The sequence below is a fragment of the Salmo salar genome, chromosome 01 (assembly GCF_965601325.2).
Source record: "Salmo salar chromosome 01, fSalSal1, whole genome shotgun sequence".
Taxonomy (NCBI): Eukaryota; Metazoa; Chordata; class Actinopteri; order Salmoniformes; family Salmonidae; genus Salmo; species Salmo salar.
In genome coordinates, this window is record NC_138291.1 from 120811781 (window position 1) to 120837819 (window position 26039).

General features: G+C 43.7%; 2 protein-coding genes across 5 annotated transcripts in view; both read left to right on the forward strand.

Moving 5' to 3' along the window:
* Positions 1–8555, forward strand: part of LOC106594024 (alpha-actinin-2) — a 60877-nt gene extending 52322 nt beyond the window's left edge. The window contains exons 17-21 of the mRNA XM_082978782.1: positions 388–567; positions 928–1074; positions 3462–3527; positions 5631–5789; positions 6159–8555. Coding sequence (XP_082834908.1) covers positions 388–567; positions 928–1074; positions 3462–3527; positions 5631–5789; positions 6159–6317 — 711 coding nt within the window. The 3' untranslated portion in view covers positions 6318–8555. The remainder of the gene's footprint in view (positions 1–387; positions 568–927; positions 1075–3461; positions 3528–5630; positions 5790–6158) is intronic.
* Positions 8556–9132: 577 nt separating this feature from the next.
* LOC106590971 (methionine synthase) overlaps positions 9133–26039 on the forward strand; it is a 52223-nt gene continuing 35316 nt past the window's right edge. For 2 of the 4 annotated variants that reach the window (XM_082978784.1, XM_082978783.1), the window contains exons 1-12: positions 9133–9304; positions 10388–10608; positions 11640–11729; positions 12372–12509; positions 12612–12681; positions 13341–13433; positions 16969–17075; positions 17221–17280; positions 21782–21876; positions 22201–22301; positions 22418–22479; positions 23247–23314. In XM_082978784.1, coding sequence (XP_082834910.1) covers positions 9268–9304; positions 10388–10608; positions 11640–11729; positions 12372–12509; positions 12612–12681; positions 13341–13433; positions 16969–17075; positions 17221–17280; positions 21782–21876; positions 22201–22301; positions 22418–22479; positions 23247–23314 — 1142 coding nt within the window. In that variant the 5' untranslated portion in view covers positions 9133–9267. Of the gene's footprint in view, positions 9305–10387; positions 10609–11639; positions 11730–12371; positions 12510–12611; positions 12682–13340; positions 13434–16968; positions 17076–17220; positions 17281–17694; positions 21529–21781; positions 21877–22200; positions 22302–22417; positions 22480–23246; positions 23315–26039 lie in introns of those variants that run through there. The other 2 variants (XM_082978785.1, XM_082978786.1) reach the window with 2 other exon arrangements.

The following is a 26039-nucleotide window of genomic DNA, read 5'->3' on the forward strand; positions in this document are numbered from 1 at the left end:
TCCATTCAGGAAGGAAATATTGGAATTTGGAATTTCAGTTGACTTTCTGAATGGACGTAATTGTAACGGAATTGATACCCAACCGAACCCTGGCACCTAGGGCCCAAGCTGCATATTGAAAACCCACCAAGCAACCAACTAAGTAACCATCCTGTCTTTAACAGATGCTAAACACTGGCCTGCAGCTCAGGGGGATGTTCTGAACACGAACACAAATGCTACGTTCCAAAATGGCTCCCTATCCCCTTTATATAGTGCACCACTTTTGACCAGAGGCCTATGGACTCTAGGGGAAAAAAAGTAGTGCACTATATAGGAAAAAGGGTGCCATTTTTGGGACGCGTCCGATAGTGACGGCGACGTTTTTTTCCCTCCTCTCTCCACCAGGAGATCGGTCGTAGTTCCGTTGACATCGGAGGTTCTCTGGAGGACCAGATGAGTCAGCTGAAGCAGTTTGAACAAGTCATCATCAACTACAAGTCCAACATCGACAAGCTAGAGGGAGACCATCAACATATCCAAGAGTTCCTGGTCTTCGACAACAAACACACCAACTACACCATGGAGGTACTTAGCTTATTAATGGGGCTGGAACATTTCAGAGATAATTCTCACAAATAAAATGTTGAGATCTGTTTTATGATCACATTACCTTACTACTCTTGGCCTTAATGGTTAAGCTGTTGTTTTTCCACGTTGTAGAACAGGGTTCAGATCCCAACCTGTAACTTGGCCTTCTTCTTCCTCCCCTCTCTCTCTCCCTCTCTCTCCTCTCTCCTCTCTCCTCTCTCCCCTCTCCCTCTCCCTCTCCCCCGCTCCCTCTCTCTCTCTCTCCCTCTCCCTCTCCCTCTCCCTCTCCCTCTCCCTCTCCCTCTCTCTCTCTCTCTCTCCCTCTCTCTCCCTCTCTCTCTCTCTCTCTCTCTGCAGCATATCCGTGTGTGTTGGGAGCAGCTGTTGACCACCATCGCTAGAACCATCAATGAGATCGAGACCCAGATTCTGACGCGTGACGCTAAGGGCATCAGCCAACAACAGATGAACGAGTTCCGCCAGTCTTTCACTCACTTTGACAGGGTACTGTGTCCCTCTGTGTCCCTTCGTGTCCCTCTGTGTCCCTCTGTGTCCCTCTGTGTCCCTCCGTGTCCCTCCGTGTCTTTCCAGTGTCCCTGACCCTAACCCACTTCAACAGGGTTGTGTACCCCTCTGTGTCTTCAGTGTCTCTGTCCTTTTCCTGTGTGGTAATGACATTTATATTTATTGTATCTAAGTCCAGGAAGGTGACTTATCTAACTCAAGGCCTTGACCGCTTGTGATTTGGAACTCACCTCTTAGTATTTTGTCAAATGTTTGTAATATTAGGGGACGTTACAGATCGAAACACAATCCATGCTAATGACATTCAACTAATTTACTCACTTTTACTGACACCATGGATCCTATGTGTGTGTGTGTGTGTGTGTGTGTGTGTGTGTGTGTGTGTGTGTGTGTGTGTGTGTGTGTGTGTGTGTGTGTGTGTGTGTGTGTGTGTGTGTGTGTGTGTGTGTGTGTGTGTGTGTGTCTGTGTGTGTGTGTGGCTGCCTGCAGGACAGGTCTGGCTGACTGCCCTGTGAAGAGTTCAGATCTTGCCTGATCAGTCTGGGTGAGACATAACCGCCAGGTACTGACCAAGCTATGTGCACCTGTTACTAAATAGTAACTACTAAATCCTCTCCCAGGAATGGCTGCAGTCACATGCTGTGTTCAGACTGCAGTAACACAAGCAGTACCAAACCATTCAACACTAGCCATGTTTCAGATAGCTGCAGTGTTGATCCTAGATCACCACTCCTACTCTGAGACTATGACCTGATCCTAGATCACCACTCCTACTGAGACTCTTTATGACCTGATCCTATATCACCACTCCTACTGAGACTCTTTATGACCTGATCCTATATCAACACTCCTACTGAGACTCTTTATGACCTGATCCTAGATCACCACTCCTACTGAGACTCTGTATGACCTGATCCTATATCACCACTCCTACTGGGAGACTCTTTATGACCTGATCCTATATCACCACTCCTACTGAGACTCTTTATGACCTGATCCTAGATCACCACTCCTACTGAGACTCTTTATGACCTGATCCTAGATCAACACTCCTACTGAGACTCTTTATGACCTGATCCTATATCACCACTCCTACTGAGACTCTTTATGACCTGATCCTATATCACCACTCCTACTGGGAGACTCTTTATGACCTGATCCTAGATCACCACTCCTACTGGGAGACTCTTTATGACCTGATCCTATATCACCACTCCTACTGAGACTATTTATGACCTGATCCTATATCACCACTCCTACTGAGACTCTTTATGACCTGATCCTATATCACCACTCCTACTGAGACTCTTTATGACCTGATCCTATATCACCACCCCTACTGGGAGACTCTTTATGACCTGATCCTAGATCACCACTCCTACTGAGACTCTTTATGACGTGATCCTAGATCACCTCTCCTACTGAGACTCTTTATGACCTGATCCTAGATCACCACTCCTACTGAGCCTCTTCATGACCTGATCCTATATCACCACTCCTACTGAGAGTCTTTATGACCTGATCCTAGATCACCACTCCTACTGAGACTCTTTATGACCTGATCCTATATCACCACTCCTACTGAGACTCTTTATGACCTGATCCTAGATCACCACTCCTACTGAGACGCTCCCTGAATACGGGTCCAGATGTGTATATATAGTATTGTGTGTGCTGTATCCAATTGTTTGTGTTGAAGGCAATATCTCTCTCTGTTAGAGAAACAATGACCTGGTGTTATCACAGGCCCTCCTCTCATCAAAGACACAAAATTCATGATATTTTCTCTCTCTCGGTTCTTTGTCTTGTGCTTCTTGTCAATGTCTGTCTGTCTGTCTGTCTGTCTGTCTGTCTGTCTGTCTGTCTGTCTGTCTGTCTGTCTGTCTGTCTGTCTGTCTGTCTGTCTGTCTGTCTGTCTGGCTGGCTGGCTGGCTGGCTGGCTGGCTGGCTGGCTGGCTGGCTGGCTGGCTGGCTGGCTGGCTGGCTGTCGGTATGGCTGTACGTCCGTCTGTCTGATCATCTATCTGTCTGTTTTCTCCCATACCTCTCTACCTCTCCTTGTCATATCCCCTCTCCCCCTCTCCCCCCTCCGTCCCGTTATTGGCCACGTGGCTTGGGTTGTCTCTCCATTGCGCTCTCCCTCCTCCTCCTCTCCTCCCCCTCCTCTCCCTCCTCCTCCTCCTCCTCCTCTCCCGTCTCCTCCTCCTCATTCTCCTCCTCCACCTCTCTACTCCCTTCCCTTCTCTAACTCCTCCTCCTCTCCCCTCCTACTCTCCCCTCCTCCTCTCCCTCCTCCTCCTCTCCTCCCCCTCCTCTCCCTCCTCCTCCTCCTCCTCCTCACCCTCCTCCTCCTCTCCACCCTGCAGAAGAAGAAAGGAGGCATGGAGACAGATGACTTCAGAGCCTGTCTGATCTCCATGGGCTATGATCTGGTAAATACATAGAATGAGCTATCATAGGACTGTCATAAGACTGCCACAAGAGTGCCACAAAAATGTCCTCACCTTAAATCTTTAAAAGCGACTACATTTTTTTATCAGAATGATCAATATTATCTGTCAGTGTATTTATAATGCCCAGGAATCAGTGTGAAACTGTTAATCCAGGTCCAAAATGACCTCCATATATGCTGAGTATTGGTGTTAGCGGTATTTCTATTCCAGGGTAGCAGCACACACAGCTGGTATGGCCAGCTGGTAGTGTCGCTCAGTGGCTGGTGTGACTCAAACGGCTCCCTGTTCACTATATAGTGCACTACTGTTGACCAGGGCTCATAGGGCAGACACAGGGCTCTGGTTAAAAGGTAGTGCACTATATAGGGAATAGGCTGCCATTTGGGATGCAGTCGCTGTGTCAACGGGGGACAGAGAGAGAGAGAGAACAGCTGGCTGTTGTTCAACATGTCTAGGTCTGTAAGACAGACACACACAGTCATTAATGGTAGATTCACCTCCAGACACACAGTCATTAATGGTAGATTCACCTCCAGTCATTAATGGTAGATTCACCTCCAGTCATTAATGGCAGATTCACCTCCAGTCATTAATGGTAGATTCACCTCCAGTCATTAATGGTAGATTTACCTCCAGTCACTGATACTGTAGATAATGATACAACACCACACACAGGGAATTCCATGATGTAGACTAAGGACTTACATTTTAAATGTAACCATTATTTTAACTAGGCAGTCGGTTAAGAACAAATTCTTATTTACAATGACGGCCTAACCCGGCCAAACCCGGACGACGCTGGGCCAATTGTACGCCGCTCTATGGGACTCCCAATCACGGCCGGGTGTGATACAGCCTGGATTCGAACCAGGGACTGTAGTGAGGCCTCTTGCACTGAGATGCAGTGCTTTAGACCGCTGCGCCACTCGGGAGCTGTATAGATGAAGATGTATTATTTTTAGGTTGGTCACAAGGCCTTTGTCCTGTTACATTTAATATGGAAGTGCTCTTGGTACATCCCCTGGTCTCTCTGCAGTGTACAGATAACAGGCTGGTGCTTGGAACATCCCCTGGTCTCTCTCTGCAGTGCACAGATAACAGGCTGGTGCTGGGAACATCCCCCTGGTCTCTCTCTGCAGTGTACAGATAAGAGGCTGGTGCTTGGTACATCCCCCTGGTCTCTCTCTGCAGTGTACAGATAAGAGGCTGGTGCTTGGTACATCCCCTGGTCTCTCTCTGCAGTGTACAGATAAGAGGCTGGTGCTTGGTACATCCCCCTGGTCTCTCTCTGCAGTGTACAGATAACAGGCTGGTGCTTGGTACATCACCTGGTCTCTCTCTGCAGTGTACAGATAACAGACTGGTGCTTGGAACATCCCCTGGTCTCTCTCTGCAGTGTACAGATAACAGGTGGCCCAAATGGTACCCTATTACCCATATACTGCCCTACTTTTGACCAGAACACATAGGGCTCATAGGGTCCATAGGGCCCTGGTCAAAAGTAGTGCTCTACTACAATAGGGCCCTGGTCAAAAGTAGGGCACTATAAAGGGAATAGGGTGCCATTTGAGACGCAAACTGGCCACTGCTGATCCCTACTCTGATGTGCTAATCAAACACAACCCTTTACCAGGTAGGACATGAGTAATGTATCAAACATAACCCTTTACCAGGTAGGACATGAGTAATGTATCAAACATAACCCTTTACCAGGTAGGACATGAGTAATGTATCAAACATAACCCTTTACCAGGTAGGACATGAGTAATGTATCAAACATAACCCTTTACCAGGTAGGACATGAGTAATGTATCAAACATAACCCTTTACCAGGTAGGACATGAGTAATGTATCAAACATAACCCTTTACCAGGTAGGACTTGAGTAGCACAGCTGTCTTATCTCTCTGTTATTCTCAACCTGATTGACTCAATGTTAGCCTGGGTCCAGATCTGTTTGTTATGTCACCTGACAATGACCGTATGTATTGGCAAGACAGCACAAACAGATCTGGGTCCTGGCTAAATCAATGTAGCTGCTGTAATGAAGTAGGCTGGTTATACTATGCTCTGTGATTTGTAGGGAGAGTCTGAGTTTGCCCGCATCATGTCTCTAGTGGATCCCAACGGGTCCAACAAGGTGACCTTCCAGTCCTTCGTTGACTTCATGACTAGAGAGACGTCCGATTCAGACACCTCAGAGCAGGTCCTCGCCTCCTTCAAGATCCTGGCTGCTGATAAGGTGGGAAGTGATGGTTCTGTCTCTGTCTCTTTCACTTGCTTTCTCTCTCTCTGTCTCTCTCTCTCGCTTCCTCTCTGTCTCTCTCACTCGCTTCCTCTCTGTCTCTCTCACTCGCTTCCTCTCTGTCTCTCTCTCGCTTCCTCTCTGTCTCTCTCACTCGCTTCCTCTCTGTCTCTGTCTGTCTCTTTCACTTGCTTTCTCTTTCACGCCTTGCTTTATCTGTCTCGCGCATACTTACTCTCTCTCTCTCTCTCGAGCACATTCTCTCTCTCTCTCTAGTCAAGTCATGTCACAATGTATTTAAAGTTTATTTTACAATGTCATCTCAAATGTGGTAAATAATGTCGCTCTGTTGTATCCTTTCCATAGCCCTTCATCCTGCTGGAGGAGCTGCGTAGAGAGTTGCCCCCAGAACAGGCAGAGTACTGTATTACCAGGATGCCCCTCTACAATGGGCCTGATGGGGTCCCAGGGGCCCTGGACTACACTGCCTTCTCCACTGCCCTCTATGGGGAGAGTGACCTCTAGCTTCACACACCAGAAATGCACCCTGACCTTGCATCAGTCTCTCGCCCACTTTGTTCCACACCATTTACATCTAAATGGATCAATATTTTAACTGGTACTAAAGGGAGCTATGTTTGAGAAATACAAAGCATTTTAAAGCTGTTTCATGAGTATATGATTTCTAAAGAGTAGGGAGAAATATTTATTTCAAAGGACTGAGCAGGATTCATTCACTAGATTAACAAAAAAAAAAGATGACTCAGTAAATGTGAAATTACATGTGATTCACATAAAAGTAACTTACACATAAAAAGTAACTTACACATGAAAAGTAACTTACACAAAAATAATTTACACATAAAAGTAACTTACACCTAAAAAGTTACACATAAAAAGTAACGTACACATAAAAGTAACTTACACATAAAAATAATTTACACATAAAAGTAACTTACACGTAAAAAGTTACACGTAAAAAGTTACACGTAAAAAGTTACACATAAAAAGTAACTTACACATAAAAAGTAACTTACACATAAAAAGTAACTTACACATAAAAAGTAACTTTCGCATAAAAAGTAACTTACACATAAAATGTAGCTTACACATAAGAAGAAATTACACAAAAAGTAACTTACACATAAGAAGCGCTACTAAGTTATTTGCTAGTCACCTATGGAGACCTAAAGATACACATTTGTGAGAAGCTCGTATTGTCTCAGTGTTTGTACTCTTCTAAATTATTACATAAAAAACAGGGGACGTTTTTGCCTCATCTGTTCAGTGCCTAAAATGAATGAAAACGGACCCAGTATGCTAGCCTGGTCCCAGATCTGATCTCACCCAGCCTGGTGTCAGATCTGATCTCACTAGCCTGGTGACAGATCTGATCTCACTAGCCTGGTCCCAGATCTGATCTCTCCTAGCCTGATCCCAGATCTGATCTCACCTAACCTGGTCCCAGATCTGATCTCGCCTAGCCTGGTCCCAGATCTGATCTCACCTAGCTTGGTCCCAGATCTGATCTCACTAGCCTGGCCCAGATCTGATCTCACTAGCCTGGTGCCAGATCTGATCTCACTAGCCTGGTGTCAGATCTGATCTCACTAGCCTGGTCCCAGATCTGATCTCACCTAGCCTGGTTCCAGATCTGATCTCTCTAGCCTGGTGCCAGATCTGATCTCACTAGCCTGGTCCCAGATCTGATCTCACTAGCCTGGTGCCAGATCTGATCTCACTAGCCTGGTGTCAGATCTGATCTCACTAGCCTGGTCCCAGATCTGATCTCACCTAGCCTGGTTCCAGATCTGATCTCTCTAGCCTGGTGCCAGATCTGATCTCACTAGCCTGGTGCCAGATCTGATCTCGCTAGCCTGGTCCCAGATCTGATCTCGATAGCCTGGCCCCAGATCTGCTTTTGCCTACTACATTACCAATGTCTGGCATGACAGTTCCATAAGGAGTTGGCCCCCAGGCTACATTATAATCCACCCAGGCTACATTATAATCCACCCAGGCTACATTATAATCCCCCCAGGCTACATTATAATCCACCCAGGCTACATTATAATTTACCCAGGCTACATTATAATCCACCCAGGCTACATTATAATCCACCCAGGCTACATTATAATCCACCCAGGCTACATTATAATCCATCCAGGCTACATTATAATCCACCCAGGCTACATTATAATTCACCCAGGCTACATTATAATCCACCCAGGCTACATTATAATCCACCCAGGCTACATTATAATCCACCCAGGCTACATTATAATTCACCCAGGCTACATTATAATCCCCCCAGGCTACATTATAATCCACCCAGGCTACATTATAATCCACCCTGGCTACATTATAATCCATCCAGGCTACATTATAATCCATCCAGGCTACCAGTATGTGAGAACTGCAGTACTGTTTATTGTCAAAACGAGTGAAAACTTGGGTTCCCCTAAAGGCTCATCTTGAGTCAGTCTAGCATTTCTCCCATTAATGTTTAGGGTTAAGCTTGGGGGAGGGGAATCTGATCCTAGGTCTGTACCTAGGGGAAACTTTTCACCACAGAGCCTCATGATATGACAGTAACTAGGCTATTTTGATGCCAGAAACAAAATAATGTAACTGTAAAATAACAAACTGTTTGTCTGGGTAAAACTACAATCTTAGTCCCCTCAGCCGCCGGTGTGGAGTCTGTAGTTATGAAGAGTTACTAGTGTAAGGCAAACAAGCAGAAAATAAACTCCGTGATTAAAACGTTTGCGTTGTTTTTCTTCTGTTTTGCTGAACGTTCTGAATATCCTAGTGATACCTGTTGATTACGGCACAATACAGGCAGATGGACTTTTTGATTCTTTTAGGACATGTTTTTTTCCCCCCCTCAGACTTTACTTTCTAGGCTTTGTTGAGACTTTGTCAAGTTATGTAAGAAAATAACATCAATGGAAGTCAATACATTTTCAGACATGATTTTTAAACGCCTTATTAAATAAAAGGCTTTGGAATCTGTGTCAAACCAACTTTCCCTTTCAGAGAGGGAACAGGAATCTGTTCCAAAAACTTCATAAATAACAAGGTTGCCAACAAACAACGCATAACATGTATAGCGGCAGAGAAAGACACCGGGTAGAGCATGGTGTTTGCAACGCCAGGGTTGTGGGTTCGATTCCCACGGGGGGGCCAGTCGCTCTGGATAAGAGCGTCTGCTAAATGACTAAAATGTAAATGTACAACATGGTAAATCAGTCAGCTACACTCTCATATAATATCGTAGTCATTATTCTCCTAGATGGACTTGAACGTTGCATAAATCAAACCCGCGCATGCGTGGTTTAGCAGCTCCCGTCAACGTTGAGTTGACAAGCAGCCGCCGGCAAGGATCAGTGTTGGTTGCTTTCGTCAGGCATTTTTTGTTGTTGTTCCTTTGCAGTTAAAACAACCAAAAGAAGAAGAAGAAGAATTACAAGCCATGGCTCCTACAATATATGAGAGTTCAACAAGAAAAGGTAAACTGTTGCAACTTCCTGGTTTAGTATTTAGCTAGATATGTGAGCTGGTTGTCTAGCAGCTGTCAACGACTGGCTAGATAGTTGAAGTTGGTTAGCAAGGTAGCTAGCTGTATTTCTACGGGCATTTATGGTCGACATTTATTCATCCAGTTACCCTAAATGTCAAAGGTTTTTTATTTATTCATGCATAGATAGATAGATAGCTAGCTACATAGCGAGCTAGTCAACATGTGCTAGCTACATGTTCCACTGCCTGGTAGAGTAACGTTAGCAAAACACGGGCAAAGAGAGAGATAGTTAGCAGGGAACATTCCGTTCTCATTTATAAGTTTGGGTCACGAAACGGGATGGACCTACTTGCATTTATCCAATAGAAACGCTGGTGTTATTTACAAAACTCGAGTTTCTGAATTTGTAAAATATAAACTCTCGTTTTAGTTGCAAAAACGTGTAACTACTGTTTTACCATTGGACAAAATTCATGTAAGTCTTATCCCCGTTCCGTTTGTTTCCATTTAAGAAAGGTTTTCCAACTGAATCCGCGTAATGAATACACCCCAGCTGGTCTGACACGTGTAAACCACTTCCCTGTAAACAAGCGAGTTAACTAACATCTTAGCTGGGGAATGGACGACTGGTGCTCGGATCAATCCCCCTCCACAGAAATAATATCTATCTATATATATACACATACAGTACCAGTCAAAAGTTGGGGGACACCTACTCATTCCAGGGTTGTTCTTATTTAAAAAAAAATGAAAAAAAATTCTACATTGTAGAATAATAGTGAAGTCATCAAAACTATGAAATAACACATGGAATCATGTAGTAACCAAAAAAAGTGATGTAACAAATCAAAATATATGAGTTTCTTCAAGCTGTCTTAATGACAGCTTGGTAATTCTCTCAACCAGTTTATATAACCATATTAACAAGTAATATGCTAACTGCAGAGCTTCACTAGAGGCTGAGCTCAGGGAGCTGTTAGGGAAGAGGATCATGATACTAGATGAAGGGATGGGAACATATTTAACATGTCATAACCATATTAACATGTAATATGTTAACTGCGTACCTCAGGTAGTGGCCCTAGCAGACATTCCCTAGAGGCTGAGCTCAGGGAGCTGTTAGGCAAGAGGATCATGATACTAGATGGAGGGATGGGCACCATGATCCAGGAGAGGCGATTGGAGGAGGAGCACTTCAGGGGGGAGGAGTTTAAAGACCACACCCACAGCCTGAAGGGCAACAACGACCTGCTGAGCATCACACAGAGTGATGTCATCTACAATATACACAAGGTACGGTGATGTCATCTATGACATGCACAAGGTACGGTGATGTCACCTATAATATACACAAGGTACGGTGATGTCATCTACAATATACACAATGTATGGTGATGTCGGTGATATCACCTACAACATACACAAGGTACGGTGATATCACCTACAACATACACAAGGTGCGGTGATGTCACCTACAACATGCACAAGGTACGGTGATGTCACCTACAACACGCACAAGGTACGGTGATGTCACCTACAACACGCACAAGGTACGGTGATGTCACCTACAACACGCACAAGGTACGGTGATGTCACCTGCAGCACGCACAAGGTACGGTGATGTCACCTACAATATACACAAGGTGCGGTGATGTCACCTACAATATACACAAGACGCGGTGATGTCACCTACAGCATACACAAGACGCAGTGATGTCACCTACAGCATGCACAAGGTGCGGTGATGTCACCTACAGCATGCACAAGGTACGGTGATGTCACCTACAACACGCACAAGGTACGGTGACGTCACCTACAACACGCACAAGGTACGGTGACGTCACCTACAACACGCACAAGGTACGGTGACGTCACCTACAACACGCACAAGGTACGGTGACGTCACCTACAACACGCACAAGGTACGGTGACGTCACCTACAACACGCACAAGGTACGGTGACGTCACCTACAACACGCACAAGGTACGGTCAGTGGGTTAAAGAGTGGTTCACGTTATCCAGGACAGCAACACACCTGAGATGTAAAATTTAGGCTGTCAACAATGCACCTGTCTGTTATGCCGTAGTAATAATTAACCTGCACCTAGAATTGTTGATCTGTTATTGAGACGTATTTCCGGTCTTTTTGTGTGAGAGAGAGAGAGAGATGGAAGGACAGGATGAGATGACCCTTTTTGTGGGTGGGAGGGAGAGAGAGAGGGAGAGGGAGAGGGAGGGAGGGGGAGAGAGAGAGAGAGAGAGAATGAGATGACCTTTTGTTTGGTGAAAGCATTGACGTTCCTCTTCTCGTGTTTGTTTCTAGGAATACCTGCTGGCCGGGGCAGACATCATTGAGACCAACACTTTCAGTAGCACCTGTATCGCCCAAGCCGACTACGGACTGGAACATTTGGTAAGAGAACGCGTCAGTGGGTGGGCTGTAGAATAACACTCAGATTACCAATCAGAAGCTGTTATCGCATCAGATCACCAATCAGAAGCTGTTATCGCATCAGATCACCAATCAGAAGCTGTTATCGCATCAGATCACCAATCAGAAGCTGTTATCGTATCAGATCACCAATCAGAAGCTGTTATCGCATCAGATTACCAATCAGAAGCTGTTATCGCATCAGATTACCAATCAGAAGCTGTTATCGCATCAGATCACCAATCAGAAGCTGTTATCGCATCAGATCACCAATCAGAAGCTGTTATCTCAACATCAGATCACCAATCAGAAGCTGTTATCTCAACATCAGATCACCAATCAGAAGCTGTTATCTCAACATCAGATCACCAATCAGAAGCTGTTATCTCAACATCAGATCACCAATCAGAAGCTGTTATCTCAACATCAGATCACCAATCAGAAGCTGTTATCTCAACATCAGATCACCAATCAGAAGCTGTTATCTCAACATCAGATCACCAATCAGAAGCTGTTATCACATCATCAGATAACAAGTCAGGGATGGGTTCCTAAAGGTGACTTGACACAATAAATGGCTCACTCACTCATTCACGTTGTTTTGACTCTCTGATGTTTTCCCAGGCTTATCGTATGAACAAGGTATCAGCGGAGGGTTGTTTTGACTCTCTGATGTTTTCCCAGGCTTATCGTATGAACAAGGTATCAGCGGAGGGTTGTTTTGACTCACTGATGTTTTCCCAAGCTTGTCGTATGAACAAGGTATCAGCGGAGGGTTGTTTTGACTCACTGATGTTTTCCCAGGCTTATCGTATGAACAAGGTATCACCGGAGGGTTGTTTTGACTCTCTGATGTTTTCCCAGGCTTATCGTATGAACAAGGCGTCAGCGGAAATAGCCAGGAAAGCAGCAGATGACATCACCAACCAGACAGGTCAGCTGATAAAGTATCGTCATTGGAGGAAAAAAAAACCTATTTGACATTGACAACATTGTATGTAATAGATGTGTATTTCCGTGTTTGTAACTGTTAAAGGAATTTAATATCTTGATGATAATAATCAATAATCAATTCGCCTTGACTAATGCCCAAGGTTTGTAAGACAATGGGTTAAAATAATTAGGCAAGGACTCAGCTTTCTGCAAAAGGTTTCTGTAGCTTTATTCAGAGAACGTTCTACCGTCAGGATAACAAAACAGTCATTATATAGTTCTTGCTAACTTACGCACATGCATTTACACACAATCCGTTGGTGACCTGCAACCCCCATAAACTTCTCACACTGTTTATCACCTTCTGGCTCAGCCTATTCCTTTCCTTCAAGGTTAGGAGCTCTCTGAAGTTTTACTCCCTTGACCATCTGCTTCTGTAGCTATACTAATTGCATACACACATTTCTTTCCCTCTCCAGTGGTTCCTGGACTTTCCGGAACTAATCAGACCAATCGATCCCTACATTGATCATTACATTGATTATTCATTAAACTTGCTGTATGACTAATAATTCATCATGGTTTATTGATTCATTTACATTTATTAGATAATTCTCTTATCAGTAACTCACAAATGTTTTTTTATTTTTTTATTACCAGGTTGTAAGCGATACGTGGCAGGCGCCATGGGCCCCACCAATAAAACCCTGTCTGTGTCTCCCTCCGTGGAAAGACCAGACTTCAGGAACGTCAGTAAGAGATACAGCTTGTTGTTTTATCACCTCTCTTCTTCCTTCTCTTTATACTGATGGCATTGCAAAGTGGCAGATTGGCAGGTGTTTTCAGAGCCATACAGTGGTGAAATGTCACTACAGACCTGCACTATATACAGTTGAAGTCAGAAGTTTACATACACTTAGGTTGAAGTCATTGAAAATCGTTTATCAACCACTCCACAAATAATTTTTCCAACGATTGTTTACAGACAGATTATTTCACTTATAATTCACTGTATCACTATTCCAGTGGGTCAGAAGTTTACATACACTAAGTTGACTGTGCCTTTAAACAGCTTGGAAAATTCCAGAAAATGGTGTCATGGCTTTAGAAGCTTCTGATAGGCTAATTTACATAATTTGAGTCAATTGGAGGTGTACCTGTGGATGTATTTCAAGGCCTACCTTCAAACTCAGTGCCTCTTTGCTTGGCATCATGGGAAAATCAAAAGAAATCAGCCTCAGAAAAAATACCTCAGAAAACAAATTGTAGACCTCCACAAGTCTGGTTCATCCTTGGGAGCAACGCCTGAAGGTACCACGTTCATCTGTACAAACAATAGTACGCAAGTATAAACACCATGGGACCACGCAGCCATCATACCGCTCAGGAAGAAGACGCGTTCTGTCTCCTAGAGACGAACGTACTTTGGTGCAAAAAGTGCAAATCAATCCCAGAACAACAGCAAAGGACATTGTGAAGATGCTGGAGGAAACGGGTACAAACGTATTTATAGCCACAGTAAAACGAGTCTTATATCGACATAACCTGAAAGGCCGCTCAGCAATGAAGAAGCCACTGCTCCAAAACCGCCATAAAAAAGCCAGACTACGGTTTGCAACTGCACATGGGGACAAAGATCGTACTTTTTGGAGAAATGTCCTCTGGTCTGATGAAACAAAAATAGAACAGTTTGGCTCTAATGACCGTTGTTATGTTTGGAGGAAAAAGGGGGGAGGCTTGCAAGCCGAAGAACACCATCCCAATCGTGAAGCATGGGGGTGGTAGCATCATGTTGTGGGGGTGCTTTGCTGCAGGAGGGACTGGTGCACTTCACAAAATAGATGGCAAATTCTGTGGATATATTGAAGCAACATCTCAAGACATCAGTCAGGAAGTTAAAGCTTGGTCGCAAATGGGTCTTCCAAATGGACAATGACCCCAAGCATACTTCCAAAGTTGTGGCAAAATGGCTTAAGGACAACAAAGTCAAGGTATTGGAGTGGCCATCACAAAGCCCTGACCTCAATCCTATAGAACATTTGTGGGCAGAACTGAAAAAGCATGTGCGAGCAAGGAGGCCTACAAACCTGACTCAGTTACACCAGCTCTGTCAGGAGGAATGGACCAAAATTCACCCAACTTATTGTGGGAAGCTTGTGGAAGGCTACCCTAAACGTTTGACCCAAGTTAAACAATTCAAAGGCAATGCTACGAAATACTAATTGAGTGTATGTAAACTTCTCACCCACTGGGAATGCGATGAAAGAAAGAAAAGCTGAAATAAATAATTCTCCACTATTATTCTGACATTTCACATTCTTAAAATGAAGTGGTGATCCTAACTGACCTAAGACAGGGAATTTTTACTAGGATAAATGTCAGGAATGGTGAAAAACTGATTTTAAATGTATTTGGCTAAGGTGTATGTAAACTAACGACTTCAACTGTATATACAGTGGGGGGGAAAAGTATTTGATCCCCTGCTGATTTTGTACGTTTGCCCACTTACGAAGAAATGATCAGTCTATAATTTTAATGGTAGGTTTATTTGAACAGTGAGAGACAGAATAACAACAAAAAAATCCAGAAAACCGCATGACAAAAATGTTATAAATTGATTTGCATTTTAATGAGGGAAATAAATATTTGACCCCCTCTCAATCAGAAAGATTTCTGGCTCCCAGGCGTCTTTTATACAGGTAATGAGCTGAGATTAGGAGCACACTCTTAAAGGGAGTGCTCCTAATCTCAGTTTGTTACCTGTATAAAAGACACCTGTCCACAGAAGCCATCAATCAATCAGATTCCAAACTCTCCACCATGGCCAAGGCCAAAGAGCTCTCCAAGGATGTCAGGGACAAGATTGTAGACCTACACAAGGCTGGAATGGGCTACAAGACCATCGCCAAGCAGCTTGGTGAGAACGTGACAACATTTGGTGCGATTATTCGCAAATGGAAGAAACACAAAAGAACTGTCAATATCCCTCGGCCTGGGGCTCCATGCAAGATCTCACCTCATGGAGTTGCTATGATCATGAGAATGGTGAGGAATCAGCCCAGAACTACACGGGAGGATCTTGTCAATGATCTCAAGGCAGCTGGGACCATAGTCACCAAGAAAACAATTGGTAACACACTACGCCGCGAAGGACTGAAATCCTGCAGCGCCCGCAAGGTCCCCCTGCTCAAGAATACATATACATGCCCGTCTGAAGTTTGCCAATGAACATCTGAATGACTCAGAGGACAACTGGGTGAAAGTGTTGTGGTCAGATGAGACCAAAATGGAGCTCTTTGACATCAACTCAACTCGGCGTGTTTGGAGGAGGAGGAATGCTGCCTATGACCCCAAGAACACCATCTCCACCGTCAAACATGGAGGTGGAAACATTATGCTTTGGGGGTGTTTTTCTGCTAAGGGGACAGGACAACTTCACCGCATCAAAGGGACGATGAACGGGGCCATGTACCGTCAAATCTTGGGTGAGAACCTCCTTCCCTCAGCCAGGGCATTGAAAATGGGTCGTGGATGGGTATTCCAGCATGACAATGACCCAAAACACACGGCCAAGGCAACAGAGTGGCTCAAGAAGAAGCACATTAAGGTCCTGGAGTGGCCAAGCCAGTCTCCAGACCTTAATCCCATAGAAAATCTGTGGAGGGAGCTGAAGGTGCGAGTTGCCAAACGTCAGCCTCGAAACCTTAATGACTTGGAGAAGATCTGCAAAGAGGAGTGGGACAAAATCCCTCCTGAGATGTGTGCAAACCTGATGGCCAACTACAAGAAATGTCTGACCTCTGTGATTGCCAACAAGGGTTTTGCCACCAAGTACTAAGTCATGTTTTGCAGAGGGGTCAAATACTTATTTCCCTCATTAAAATGCTAATCATTTTATAACATTTTTGACATGCGTTTTTCTGGATTTTTTTGTTGTTATTCTGTCTCTCACTGTTCATATAAACCTACTATTAAATTATAGACTGATCATTTCTTTGTAAGTGGGCAAACGTACAAAATCAGCAGGGGATCAAATACGTTTTTCTCCCACTGTAGCTGTCTTAACTGTTACCCTATCAGGGTCTTTAAGGCCTCAGACCTACACTATGTAGCTGTTACCCTGCAGGGTCTATAAGGCCTCAGACCTACACTATGTAGCTGTTACCCTATCAGGGCCTATAAGGCGTCTCAGGTGACTCTTGATAAGCCATTGGTAACCTCCAGAGTTGTCAGAACTATCTCTGATGGTGCTACCGTGCTGAGTGGTCCTGTGTCTTCCCCCCCTCAGCCTTTGATGAGCTGGCTGAGGCCTACACTGAGCAGGTTCGGGGTCTGTTGGATGGAGGAGCAGATATTATCATGGTCGAGACCATCTTTGACACGGCCAACGCCAAGGTAGACCTCCTTCACTCGCCGTCTTCATCACTGACAGTCATCTAGTTTCTATCAATAGGATTCTAGTTTTACATACGATTCCATACAATTGATCATAATCAATGTATCGATTTACATTTTTTATTTTTTTTATCTTGTCATAAAGGCAGCACTGTTTGCTATCGACAAACTGTTTGAAGAGAGCTACGAACCAAGACCTATATTTGTAAGTATGTCTTTTGTCAGTATCTTGCCAGTATATTTCTTAGTTAAATTAACCAATAAATGTTCAATCTCTCACTAGAGAAGAGATTATGTTCCTGTATTGTGCAGAGCTACTAGATTTGATTGGTTGATTGTGCTGTCAGATCTCAGGGACCGTATTGGTCAGGAGTAAGGCTGTGACCGTAGTACAGCCACACCGGCTGTCATGGCAGCAGTCAAATTCCCTGTGACTGTTGGGTCACTGTTATCCCAATCCAAAACTGTGCAAATGAATGGCGTTGATGTGTAACCTACCAAATTTTCTAACTGTCCTCTCTAATCCAGGGGTGTCAAACTCATTCCATAGAGGGACTAATGTCTGCAGGGCTTTGGTTTTTCCTTTCAATAAAGACCTAGGCAACCAGGTGAGGGGAGTTCCTTACTAAGACCTAGAAAACCAGGTGAGGGGAGTTCCTTACTGAGACCTGGACAACCAGGTGAGGGGAGTTCCTTACTGGGACCTAGACGACCAGGTGAGGGGAGTTCCTTACTGGGACCTGGACGACCAGGTGAGGGGAGTTCCTTACTGGGACCTAGACGACCAGGTGAGGGGAGTTCCTTACTGGGACCTAGACGACCAGGTGAGGGGAGTTCCTTACTGGGACCTAGACGACCAGGTGAGGGGAGTTCCTTACTGGGACCTAGACGACCAGGTGAGGGGAGTTCCTTACTGGGACCTAGACGACCAGGTGAGGGGAGTTCCTTACTGTGACCTAGACGACCAGGTGAGGGGAGTTCCTTAATGAGACCTAGACGACCAGGTGAGGGGAGTTCCTTACTGTGACCTAGACGACCAGGTGAGGGGAGTTCCTTACTGTGACCTAGACGACCAGGTGAGGGGACATCCTTTCTGTGACCTAGACGACCAGGTGAGGGGAGTTCCTTACTGTGACCTAGACGACCAGGTGAGGGGAGTTCCTTACTGAGACCTAGACGACCAGGTGAGGGGAGTTCCTTACTGAGACCTAGACGACCAGGTGAGGGGAGTTCCTTACTGAGACCTAGACGACCAGGTGAGGGGAGTTCCTTACTGAGACCTAGACGACCAGGTGAGGGGAGTTCCTTACTGAGACCTAGACGACCAGGTGAGGGGAGTTCCTTACTGAGACCTAGACGACCAGGTGAGGGGAGTTCCTTACTGAGACCTAGACGACCAGGTGAGGGGAGTTCCTTACTGAGACCTAGACGACCAGGTGAGGGGAGTTCCTTACTGAGACCTAGACGACCAGGTGAGGGGAGTTCCTTACTGAGACCTAGACGACCAGGTGAGGGGAGTTCCTTACTGAGACCTAGACGACCAGGTGAGGGGAGTTCCTTACTGAGACCTAGACGACCAGGTGAGGGGAGTTCCTTACTGAGACCTAGACGACCAGGTGAGGGGAGTTCCTTACTGAGACCTAGACGACCAGGTGAGGGGAGTTCCTTACTGAGACCTAGACGACCAGGTGAGGGGAGTTCCTTACTGAGACCTAGACGACCAGGTGAGGGGAGTTCCTTACTGAGACCTAGACGACCAGGTGAGGGGAGTTCCTTACTGAGACCTAGACGGCCAGGTGAGGGGAGTTCCTTACTAATTATAACCTTAATTCATCAATCAAGTACAAGGAAGGAGCGAAAACCCGTTGACACTCAGCCCTAATCGCTCTCTAAACACTTCATGATTTGAATAATCTGGACAAATAATAATAGATGGGACAAATATTCATCTGAATGATTAAGACAAATGGTTATGGGAGTTAGAGCTCCCGTTCTGAAATGGACACGGGAAAGTCCCGTACCAAATATGCACAAATACATTTTTTAAAAACATGTTCCCGAAAGGACCTAAAGGACAACTGGTCCGATCCAAGTGAAGGAAACAGTAGAAAAATACAGTTGTTTTGCTACTTTATTAAACCGGAGCCGTGGAGAGATGGGGCACAATGAGCAGCTGGGAGGCTATTAGAGGACAGAGGCCATGGAGAGAGGGGCATAATGAGCAGCTGGAGGCTATTAGAGGGCAGAGGCCATGGAGAGAGGCCATGGAGAGATGGGCACAATGAGCAGCTGGAGGCCATGGAGAGAGGGGGCACAATGAGCAGCTGGAGGCTATGGAGAGAGGGGCACGGTGAGCAGCTGGAGGCTATTAGAGGACAGAGGCCATGGAGAGAGGCCATGGAGAGAGGGGAACAATGAGCAGCTGGAGGCTATTAGAGGACAGAGGCCATGGAGAGAGGGGCACAATGAGCAGCTGGAGGCTATTAGAGGGCAGAGGCCATGGAGAGAGGGGCACAATGAGAAGCTGGAGCCTATTAGAGGACAGAGGACATGGAGAGAGGCCATGGAGAGATGGGCACAATGAGCAGCTGGAGGCCATGGAGAGAGGGGGCACAATGAGCAGCTGGAGGCTATTAGAGGGCAGAGGCCATGGAGAGAGGCCATGGAGAGAGGGGCACAATGAGCAGCTGGAGGCTGTTAGAGGGCAGAGGCCATGGAGAGAGGGGCACAATGAGCAGCTGGGAGGCTATTAGAGGACAGAGGCCATGGAGAGAGGGGGGACAATGAGCAGCTGGAGGCTATGGAGAGAGGGGCACGGTGAGCAGCTGGAGGCTATTAGAGTACAGAGGCCATGGAGAGAGGCCATGGAGAGATGGGCACAATGAGCAGCTGGAGGCCATGGAGAGAGGGGGCACAATGAGCAGCTGGAGGCTATTAGAGGACAGAGGCCATGGAGAGAGGCCATGGAGAGAGGGGCACAATGAGCAGCTGGAGGCTATTAGAGGGCAGAGGCCATGGAGAGAGGGGCACAATGAGCAGCTGGGAGGCTATTAGATTCAGAGGCCATGGAGAGAGGGGCACAATGAGCAGCTGGAGGCTATGGAGAGAGGGGGCACGGTGAGCAGCTGGAGGCTATTAGAGGGTAGCGGCCATGGAGAGAGGGGCACAATGAGCAGCTGGGAGGCTATTAGAGGACAGAGGCCATGGAGAGAGGGGCACAATGAGCAGCTGGAGGCTATTAGAGGACAGAACCACTGTTATCTGTATGAGGAAGACCTGGGAGCAGGCACAGAGGGAGAGACCACAACCACTGTTATCTCGCACTACGCTAACTTCTTGCTAGTCATTTATCATCCCGTCTGATTACATAGTACCCGTCTTGACTGCATCAAACTGAGAGAAGCTAGTTAACAAGGCTAATTGAGGCTAGCCATAACGCTACTGTGCTTCTCACCGTCCTACAGTTCGTTACACATAACTCCATTCAGATTATATCCTAAACAGCAGCCTACATGTTGGCTTTGGTCGTTGTAGCCTTTTTCTTTTCTTCAATTCCCTTTTAATTCTGTCATTTTCAATTCCGTCTTCCATTGGTTTAGATGTCTCCCTAACTTGCTTGCCACACGAGCGGAGCAGCAATCCAATTGTCTCTCTGTCTCCGCGGGAAGTGCCAGGATCAGAGCGTATGCCTTTTTTCAAATTATTAATAAACACTGTGCAAAAATATAGATGCAACAATTTCTAAGATTTGACTGAGTTAAAGTTCATGTAAGGAAATCAGTCAATTGAAATAATTTAATTAGGCCCAAATGTATGGATTTCACATGACTGGGAATACAGATATGCTTCTGTTGGTCACAGATACCTTATAAAAAGTTAGGGGCTTGGATTAGAAAACCAGTCAGTATCTGGTGTGACCATTTGTCTCATGCAGCGTGACACATCTCCTTCACATAGAGTTGATCAGGCTGTTGATTGCGGCCTGTGGAATGTTGTCCCACTCCTCTTCAATGGCTGTGCGAAGTTGCTGGATATTGGCGGGAACTGGAACACGCTGTCGTACATGTCGATCCAGAGCATCCCAAACATGCACAATTGGTAACATATCTGATGAGTATGCAGGCCAGGGAAGAACTGGGACATTTTTCAGCTTCTAGGAATTGTGTGAACATTTCTGTGATCTTTTATTTCAGCTCATGAAACATGGGACCAACACTTTACATGTTGCGTTTTATATATTTGTTCATTATAGATTTGTATCATGCAGCCATTATCTTTTAGATCTCTAAGACATTCCCAGGTTTATAGGCCATGCCACAAAATAATGGATTTGATTGTGACGGTGTAGGCTATATTAAATTAATTTAATTCACTTTTTTTCCCCCCAAAGGTGAGCATCAACAGCTTGTATGTGTGGAAGCCCAGAGACGCTAAACATGTTCGTTAAATAAAGGTCAATTACCGCGAAGCCGGCATTCATTTGCATGACAATTACCGGCTGACCAAATTGTATGACCGCCACAGTCCTAGACATGAGTGGTCGTACTCTCTCAAGACACATTGTGTTTCTATATATCAGGCACCGTTGTGGACAGGACTGGTCGTACTCTCTCAGGATAGATTGATTGCTTGTGTTTCTAGATATCAGGCACCATCGTGGACAGGACTGGTCGTACTCTCTCAAGACAGATTGATTGTGTTTCTAGATATCAGGCACCATCGTGGACAGGAGTGGTCGTACTCTCTCAGGACAGACAGGAGAGGCCTTCGTCATCAGTGTGTCCCATGCCAAACCCCTCTGGTGAGTCTCTACATTCTGCTTCAGGACTTCAATACTACCTTGTTGTTGTTGTCGACTTCCACATGTTTGTCCTCAAGTTTCTTGCTGTTTTATATTCAAATAAACTTCAAACTTCAGATCTGCTGGAGAGATTAATGGAATCTACAACATCTGACCTCATCAAACTGGGCCTCAGAAGGCTGATATACAGTGTTACTGTGTCTTATTCTGACCTCATCAGACTGGGCCTTAGTAGGCTGATATACAGTGTGTTACTGTGTCTTATTCTGACCTCATCAGACTGGGCCTCAATAGGCTGATATACAGTGTGTTTCTCTCTTCCAGTATTGGGCTTAACTGTGCCTTAGGAGCCACTGAGATGAGGCCTTTTATTCAAGCTATTGGGAAATGCACCACCGCTCACGTCTTATGCTACCCCAATGCAGGTAACCGGCACCCATCCATCCCAACTCACCCGCGGCAAACTTAGCATCTAGCTAGCTCACCTTTTTTTGTGTTCACAACCACGATCTGCCATTTTCACACACTCTGCTTGTTCCAGGTCTCCCCAATACGTTCGGTGGATACGATGAGACCCCAGAGTTGACAGCTTCACATTTAAAGGTAAACTTATTGATTTTATAGCTGGTCTACCCAATGAATGATCTATCGATTTGATTCAGCCAAATTAATAAATATCATACCCCTCCAAAATGCTAACCTCCCTTGTTATTGTAATGGTGAGAGGTTAGCATGTTTTGGGGGGTGTGATATAAAATGCTAACCTCCCTTGTTATTGTAATGGTGAGAGGTTAGCATGTTTTAGGGGTATGATATAAAATGCTAACCTCCCCTGTTATTGTAATGGAGAGAGGTTAGCATGTTTTAGGGGTATGATGTGTGTCTGTAACTTTCTCACTCATTATTATCCATGATTATCCATAATCACGGTATCGTCCACATTAATGTAGAAGTGTTACGAAACATATTAGATTCTCATTTACAATAAAAGTGACTCCAAAATGACACTATACATGATTTACCATTAATTTCTATTGGGCAACCAAATAATCTGAAAAACAACTAAAACAAACAGCCAATACATCCAACACGTTTGTAGAATCACAAGCTTGATGTAATCATTGTGTGCTAGGTATATGGGACAAAATACTAAACGTTTGACTACTTTAATACACATAAGTGAATTTGTCCCAATATTTTTAGTCCCCCCATTTCAGGCAACCATGTGCAAAAAGTGCTGTAATTTCTAAACGGTTCACCCGATATGGATGAAAATACCCTCAAATTAAAGCTGACAGTCTGCACTTTAACCTCATAGCCATTGTATCATTACAGCTTGTATACACTCTGACTGTCTCTTATTTGTGTAGGACTTTGCTACAGATGGTCTGGTGAATCTGGTTGGTGGATGCTGTGGAACGACTCCTGCACACATCAGGTGACTGTCTGTCCTCTGGCACCAGCTACTGTCCAGCAATATAGAACTGATATACTGTCTATACTGCTGTCTATAGATATAGAACTGATATACTGTCTATACTGCTGTCTATAGATATAGAACTGATATACTGTCAATACTGCTGTCTATAGATATAGGACTGATATATTGTCTATACTGCTGTCTATAGATATAGAACTGATATACTGTCTATAGATATAGAACTGATATACTGTCTATACTGCTGTCTATAGATATAGAACTGATATATTGTCAATAGATATATTACTGATATACTGTCTATACTGCTGTCTATAGATATAGAACGGATATACTGTCTATACTGCTGTCTATAGATATAGAACGGATATACTGTCTATACTGCTGTCTATAGATATAGAACTGATATACTGTCTATAGATATAGAACTGATATACTGTCTATAGATATAGAACGGATATACTGTTTATACTGCTGTCTATAGATATAGAACTGATATACTGTCTATACTGCTGTCTATAGATATAGAACGGATATACTGTCTATACTGCTGTCTATAGATATAGAACTGATATATTGTCTATAGATATAGAACGGATATACTGTCTATACTGCTGTCTATAGATATAGAACGGATATACTGTTTATACTGCTGTCTATAGATATAGAACTGATATACTGTCTATACTGCTGTCTATAGATATAGAACTGATATACTGTCTATACTGCTGTTTATAGATATAGAACGGATATACTGTCTATAGATATAGAACTGATATACTGTCTATACTGCTGTCTATAGATATAGAACGGATGTACTGTCTATACTGCTGTCTATAGATATAGAACGGATGTACTGTCTATACTGCTGTCTATAGATATAGAACGGATGTACTGTCTATACTGCTGTCTATAGATATAGAACTGATGTACTGTCTATACTGCTGTCTATAGATATAGAACTGATGTACTGTCTATACTGCTGTCTATAGATATAGAACTGATATACTGTCTATACTGCTGTCTATAGATATAGAACTGATATACTGTCTATACTGCTGTCTATAGATATAGAACAGATATACTGTCTATAGATATAGAACTGATATACTGTCTATACTGCTGTCTATAGATATAGAACTGATATACTGTCTATTGATATAGAACTGATATACTGTCTATTGATATAGAACTGATATACTGTCTATTGATATAGAACTGATATACTGTCTATAGATATAGAACTGATATACTGTCTATACTGCTGTCTATAGATATAGAACGGATGTAATGTCTATACTGCTGTCTATAGATATAGAACGGATGTACTGTCTATACTGCTGTCTATAGATATAGAACTGATATACTGTCTATACTGCTGTCTATAGATATAGAACTGATATACTGTCTATACTGCTGTCTATAGATATAGAACTGATATACTGTCTATAGAAATAGAACTGATATATTGTCTATAGAAATAGAACTGATATACTGTCTATAGATATAGAACTGATATACTGTCTATACTGCTGTCTATAGATATAGAACTTATATATTGTCAATAGATATAGAACTGATATACTGTCTATACTGCTGTCTATAGATATAGAACGGATATACTGTCTATACTGCTGTCTATAGATGTAGAACGGATGTACTGTCTATACTGCTGTCTATAGATATAGAACTGATACACTGTCTATACTGCTGTCTATAGATGTAGAACGGATATACTGTCTATACTGCTGTCTATAGATATAGAACTGATATACTGTCTATAGATATAGAACTGATATATTGTCTATAGATATAGAACTGATATACTGTCTATACTGCTGTCTATAGATATAGAACGGATATACTGTCTATACTGCTGTCTATAGATATAGAACGGATATACTGTTTATACTGCTGTCTATAGATATAGAACTGATATACTGTCTATACTGCTGTCTATAGATATAGAACTGATATACTGTCTATACTGCTGTCTATAGATATAGAACGGATATACTGTCTATAGATATAGAACTGATATACTGTCTATTGATATAGAACTGATATACTGTCTATAGATATAGAACTGATATACTGTCTATAGATATAGAACTGATATACTGTCTATACTGCTGTCTATAGATATAGAACTGATATACTGTCTATAGATATAGAACTGATATATTGTCTATAGATATAGAACTGATATACTGTCTATACTGCTGTCTATAGATATAGAACGGATATACTGTCTATACTGCTGTCTATAGATATAGAACGGATATACTGTTTATACTGCTGTCTATAGATATAGAACTGATATACTGTCTATACTGCTGTCTATAGATATAGAACTGATATACTGTCTATACTGCTGTTTATAGATATAGAACGGATATACTGTCTATAGATATAGAACTGATATACTGTCTATTGATATAGAACTGATATACTGTCTATAGATATAGAACTGATATACTGTCTATAGATATAGAACTGATATACTGTCTATACTGCTGTCTATAGATATAGAACGGATATACTGTCTATACTGCTGTCTATAGATATAGAACTGATATACTGTCTATACTGCTGTCTATAGATATAGAACTGATATACTGTCTATAGATATAGAACTGATATATTGTCTATAGATATAGAACGGATATACTGTCTATACTGCTGTCTACAGATATAGAACGGATATACTGTTTATACTCCTGTC